General features: G+C 41.3%; 1 protein-coding gene across 1 annotated transcript; it reads right to left on the bottom strand.

The window, feature by feature from the left end:
- Positions 1-2,258: 2,258 nt before the first annotated feature.
- LOC124067442 (nuclear distribution protein nudE homolog 1-A-like) lies at positions 2,259-5,808 on the bottom strand. Its single transcript, XM_046404774.1, has 9 exons — positions 5,644-5,808; positions 5,142-5,268; positions 4,844-4,997; positions 4,236-4,384; positions 3,953-4,089; positions 3,251-3,427; positions 3,061-3,146; positions 2,818-2,972; positions 2,259-2,454 (listed from the first exon to the last, which is right to left on the bottom strand). The coding sequence occupies exons 2-9, from the start codon at positions 5,225-5,227 to the stop codon at positions 2,361-2,363; spliced, it is 1,038 nt and encodes a 345-aa protein (XP_046260730.1). The 5' UTR covers positions 5,228-5,268; positions 5,644-5,808; the 3' UTR covers positions 2,259-2,360.
- Between the last annotated feature and the right edge of the window lie 439 nt (positions 5,809-6,247).

The raw sequence follows: 6,247 nt of genomic DNA, 5'->3' as shown, positions 1-6,247 counted from the left end.
TAATTACCACACTAATGTGCCAGCAAAGCCTCGGGTCTCCACAGTTTGTCACCTTAGAACTTAAAGCAGAGACATCATGTAAATCTGTGGATCTGTAACTATTACCAGCGACGGTCGTCCTGTTGCCTGTGACTGCTGTTAGTATGTGAGAGCAGCACTGAACAGATTGGACCTGAGAGATATTTTTATACTCAGTCTGCATCCACTCAGTGCTGCTGCTTGTACCCCAACAAAAAACATTTTGCTATTAAACATTTTTCTTTAGTCACCTTTTTATATTATTTGCACGTGTCTTGTGCCCAGATATGTTTGGATTACATGTATCCGAGCCCAGTAACGTCAGAATGCTTTAGTTTAGGGTTTAGGGTAACCACAAAAAGCACAAGCCACATTTCAGTATTGGGCACTTGGCAGCACTTATTTGGTATCTTTTTTATTTTTCTATTGTTCAGATATACTGTATATGTTCAAGATGGCCCTGGTCACCCTAAACCAGCTCATTCTCCCTGATCATACTATATGTAATCAATTGAAGTTTACATGACACCAATCTTATCTATTAATTGTTGAACCACCTGCACAAGAAATAAAGATCTTAAAAAAAAACAACTTTGGTTTTCTCATTTTAATATTTCTGTCTTGGTCAGTAACTTCAAAGTCAAACATCACAAAAGAACTTTATTGTCCTTTATTGCCCTCTGTTCAGTTCAATTAAAAAAAAACAAAAAAAAACAAGCTGCAAACCAACAGGATTTAAGTTTAGTACCTCAGGCACATACAGTTTGTTGAAGAGGAGAAAAAAAAAGGAAATCCAGTTGTGACATGAACCAAAAGTTCATAGCTACACACAGGATACACTGCAGTATACAATGATGACCGCGATATAAATGTGATAAACTTAGATGTGCACTGTATTATTTGCTTAATGAGCTGCCAGATGGCAGTGGTAAGAACTCTAGATTTATCAGTAACATTTCAGGGAAAAATACAGATGTCACAAAAACTGTTAATCACTCCATCTCCCATTCACAATATCTCTCACTAAAAGGCAGGAAAAGGGCATTTAATATAGGCTCTACATACCTACACAAATATACTATCAACTGTGCTTATCCTTGACCTGTTACCATCTATTATTGCTTGGTATTTTCACCCACTATGTAAGCATGTACAGGAGGGCAGACTGGAGGTCTCACAACTATCAGGAAATTATTAATGTACATTCAGTAGTGAACACATACCCATCTTTGATGAAAATCAATATAAAAGTTATAGGTAACACTAGATGCACATATTATCTCAAAGACAAAAAAACCCCAAAACCTTTCATTAGCCTTGCATACCCAATAATTATTAGTCTGCAAAAACAAGTCTGTGCAATAGCAGGAGAGAGGCGGTAGAATTTAAACAACTACCACGTGAGATCCGACTCACCTGAAGAACACTGATATTATCTCATCTCTAGAAGCCTGGCAGCACGAGTAATGGATAACCCATTTCAGTTACTTACAGCAAAGCAAGGCCTACAAACTCAAGAGGTAATAACACAGATGAAGGCAGCAATGGCTAAAATACAAACCTCCTGGAAGCAACTAATTAATTCTGAGCTCTTGAATACCAAATCTCACGAAAAAGAAATACTGAGGGCTCTTTTTGACCCACAACAGCTTGTCCGCAAGAGGTTAATTCATGTAGGTGTTCAGTGCTACATTACCAGAGCCCATAGTTCAAAGAATAAAGAAGCAAAACAGACTTAATGAAGTCTTAACATGTTTTTCACATCAGATTCAAAGAAAAAAAAAACTATTTCCCATTACTTTTTTTGTTTGATCAGCTTTTCACTCAGCGCTTTGGTTTTGATTTGGTCACAAACAACATTAACCTTCATATGATGTCAGGTTTTTGGTCCCCGTGTCAGGGTCACATCCTGTGGAACTTATCAACATTATGATCAATGGGCAGGTGTTTTTAAACAGCTGTGCTCTCTGACCCACTACGGAACACAAATCACTAGACACAGGACTGCTTTTAGATGCAGTCCACCACAGTGACAAAGACACAGTAGCAGATACAGTGTGAGCAGTAAGTTCTTTGATCTTACACAAGCTGCAGTGCTGCTTCCTAAGACAGATGTGATGTGAAACTAGCCTAAGGCAGCAGACATCCATGCACTGACTACGTGGGGCATGGAGCGAGGAGAGCAGTTTCTTGTTCAAATAGTTCAGCAGGGCGCATGGCGACATGGGAAGATAGCTCAGTTCAAAGTCCCATTGCTGTAGTTTATTAAGGAGGCAGAGGGGACATGGGGACAGTGTCAGGTTATTGAAGGAGGAGGTGGGTGGTTAGATTTCTTTTTCCTCTCAGAGCAGAATCTTGACCCCTCCCTGAGGAGACTGTGCTCCCTGAGGGACTCCTCTCGGGGGAGCTGGTCCAAACTCTAACCGCTTCACTAAACTGCCAAGACAAGATGTAGCACATACACTCATGAGATTATTAAATTACAAAAAAAAAAAAGTGTTTTTTCTGCAAACACTGGTTTTTTTTTTTTCTTTTTTAATTTCTTATAACTCTTCTAAAATGTGCTGGTTCTACAGACATAAAAATTAAACAATCATCAAAATAATTCTGATAAAATAATAAAATATCTGATATTTTCTTCTTTACTGTGTTAGTTAACATATTTTCATAGGTTCACAGCAGTGGCCTATGTTAGTACAGGAACATACTCCTTTTACAGAAGAACTGTATGTTTTATCTATTAAACCACAAGAACAAACATTTTCCCAGTCTAGTCTGTGCTGCTGTTGTTTGGCTCACCTGTCATACTGAGGAGGGGGGCTCATACTGGCAGCTTGAACCTCAGCGCCTCTTTCTAAACCGGGAGGACTCCCAGGGCCGGCCGGAAGCGCTGGTCGGCTGACAGACGTGTCGTACACAAAGTCCCGACAGGACGCCAGCTTTGACTCAAGATTCTGACAGGGATATCAGGAAAGCGCCAGTCAGCTCACATATGGAAAACCAGACTCATAGTGATTCTATTCAGTGATATAACCCACTTACTCCAACTTTTCTCAGCAGCTCTCCTACAATGTTGAGTGCAGATATTCTAGTAGACGCAGTGAGGGGAGTCCCAGTTAGACCATCCCCTAAAACAGAACAGACAGAAGCAGGTAAACCTGTGGTATTTTAATACAAAGGCAGTATATTCACAGTCACTGTAGTTATTAATGCAGTCTAAGCCTTTATTTACCTCGTCGAATGCTGGAAGCAGGGGGCGTGGCGAATGAGCTGATAGGTCTGGAGGGTGTGACAGGAATGGAGGGGTTGCCAGCCGAGGGGCACGGCACATCTGCTCGATCTGTGTCTTTGCCCAGGCTGCTGGACGGCCGTCGTTCCTTCTGACGTACAGCCAGCTCTTGCCGAAGGTCTGAAACAAACAGATATACCGTGAGTCAACTTTTATTCTGGGAAAGCAAGGCAAAAACAATAAAACAGCCAGCAGTCATCACCGGCGAGGTGATGAGAGGTGACCTCTGCCATTAAATCAAAATGTTCGATCAACCAAGCAGTGACTGACAACAGTTAACTGTGAGGGATACCCACACTTTTGCTTCAAATTTATGCAAGTTAATTTTACACATCACTGTAAAACAGAAGAGGCTTAAAGAGGGAAAAAACATTGTCAAGTATATTTGATTGGTATCAAATGTGGAACAAAAACAACATATGTATAGCCCTTCTTTCAACACAGTTAGATAGGACAATTATGTACTGTAAATTAGATCAAGCGCAGGATAAGAAAGAGGAAAAAGAAAAAAAGGAAAGAAAATACCCACAGGATTTGAAGAATTAATCAAGCTGTTAAAATTCACTAAGTTAGGCAAAAGTGTCAGATTGTAGAGAAACCAACAGTAAACTTGAGAAGCTACACTGCATGTTGGTGTATTTATACCTCTGGCTTCATCCTTGAGCCTTTGGACAGACTCAAGGAGGTTCTCTTTCTCATCCAACTCGCTCTCAAGAAAGGCATTCCTCTCAATGACGTGGTTCATCCGCTGCTCAAAGTCCTCCAGGGACATGATGGTAGCCCTGGGACAAGCAGAGGACAGGCCAATCAAAGTTAACAATACTGCATTTACTGTGCAATCCAGCTCAGTCTGAGCGCAAGTCTACCTCTGTGTGCATATACGAGTTAATCTGTCTTTGACATGCAGTAAGTCCTCTACGACACTGACCTTTTGGTCCTCTCCAGGTCATCGTTGGACTGTTCAAGCTCTCGGATGTATTTCTGCAGGTGATCTCTCACTGCTCTGGTTTGTGCCAGATCCTCCTCCAAAGTTGAGATATGCCTAAAAGCATCAGAGTGTTGAGCCTCAAATTTCTCCTGCAAACATCACACAATGGCAATAAATTAATTGACATTGTCATAGAAGACTAATCAATATAATTCAATAAAAGGATCTGTGTATTAGTCAATGCAAATGTGACAAAAGTGTCAAAAATTCTTTTGAATGTTCTTTTTCCTCTTTGTCCCCAAGAACCTCTGAGCAATCATGGCTTCTTAGCACAATCCTGCATTCACTTCTTCCATTAACGTCCTCTTCCCCATGGAGCACCGAACAAAAATAGCAGTCAGCTGCCTTATAGTGAGGCAATTTTCCTGGTGGCAGTGGCAATGATATGCTGAATTTGGGTTGGCCAAAGGCTGTCTCTGCATGTGGGCGTGTCTCTGTTTCTCTGTCTGAACGTAGGAACAGTATTATCTGCCTGATCACTAACTGGAGCACCCGAGTTTGTCCATCTCTGTTGGGGCCAAGGCCTATTTATAATCAAGGTGCTCTACCTTTATGCTGTCCAGTTCCATGCGAAGTCGGTTGTTGTCAAAAAGCAGCTCTTTGTTTCGAGCCTCACACTGCTTCAGCTCAGCTTCCAGTTCGGCTTCATAGTCTCGACTCATCTGCTGAAACTCCTGCAGCTCCGCCTGAGCCTCATCAGCCCTGATAACAATACAGTATTTGATGACAAATAACTCAAATGTGTACAGCTACAATGCATCATCATTATTATATAGGTTAACTATTACAGAATTTCTATGGAGTAGGGTTTGCTTAATGTCAATGTTACAATCTAACAGTATTAACCTTTGCTGATGCCTCTCTGTCTGCTCCTTCCAGAAGCTCAACTCCTCTTCTAGAGAAGCAAACTTGTGCGTTGTTGGCTCTACCATGTCTGCTGCTTTGTGTCAGGACAATGGGGATGGGAGATCAGCTGTGAAGCAGAACACAGTACAGCTTTTCAGAGTGTCCTTGGATACCATAAGAGCTCAGACATTGTCAGTCAAACTACAAAACTGTTGTGCGTGGCTAATGCTAACAAGGTTAGCTACCCTTAGTGTACAGTGCCAAGCATTCGACATCGCTATCAGGCGTGGGAACACAATCACAATATAAACGTGCTTTTTGCATTTATTTCTATCAAGAACGAAACGTAAAGATGGAAGAGGAAAACGTTAGTGTGGGCTACTTTTTAAAGCTAACAGCGGTACATTAACGGGCATATGGCTAAGCTAACACAGCTAGCTGAGCGACTTAACCAGAGTGTGTTTTCCCAACACAGTGAAAAACAGAGACTAGAAGGACTCACCTGCATATAAGGGTCGATTAAAACATAGTTGAGGGAATGTATTTCGAGGGAAGCCAGTAAAATTCGCCGGGTTTGTGCAACAAACGTATCGTGACTGTACAAACTAATCTCTTATTACGTTAGGATGGAGCTCGACTCACCAACCAAATCCAAACACAGCTTCGTTTCTCGAATTCCATTGGACAAAAGTGATGACGTTGTGAAAATATTATCCAATGATATTATTCAACGAACTTGCAACTGAGGGGGCGGAGCCACCGACACTACAATGCCTATAAATGCTGTGACAATGCACTGCGATTTAAAGTAAAGTCGGCTCACTTCAACCTGCGATGTTGCACGAAAGACGAATCCTCAGACGTTTTCTTCCATGTGTTTGACAGCTACTGACAGTATGTAACAATATGCACATGTAATTGAAAAGTGATGTTCCCCCTCCTCGTGTGTATATAGAGGATGTATTATTTTTATTGCAGGGGATTTGCTTACACTGTATTGAACCTGAATTCAGTAGGTTTGACAAGGATAGTGAAATGGACATTTACACTTTCAATAATTAGTCTGTCTTGGGCACATATTTCGGAATGCCTGATGATTCAGTGGC

This window comes from Scatophagus argus, chromosome 2 (genome assembly GCF_020382885.2).
Source record: "Scatophagus argus isolate fScaArg1 chromosome 2, fScaArg1.pri, whole genome shotgun sequence".
NCBI lineage: Eukaryota > Metazoa > Chordata > Actinopteri > Scatophagidae > Scatophagus > Scatophagus argus.
The sequence above is the reverse complement of the archived record's forward strand: the minus strand, read 5'-3'. Positions and strand labels throughout refer to the sequence as shown.

Bases quoted from the DNA above. Each gene is read 5' to 3' on its own strand.
- LOC124067442 (XM_046404774.1), bottom strand. From the start codon at position 5,227: ATGGTAGAGCCAACAACGCACAAGTTTGCTTCTCTAGAAGAGGAGTTG. The intron at 3,147-3,250 runs GTAAATAAAGGC...GTTCTGTTTTAG, and splicing joins TGCTTCCAGCATTCGACGAG to GGGATGGTCTAACTGGGACT. The intron at 2,455-2,817 runs GTGAGCCAAACA...TTGTCTTGGCAG, and splicing joins CCCCCTCCTCAGTATGACAG to TTTAGTGAAGCGGTTAGAGT.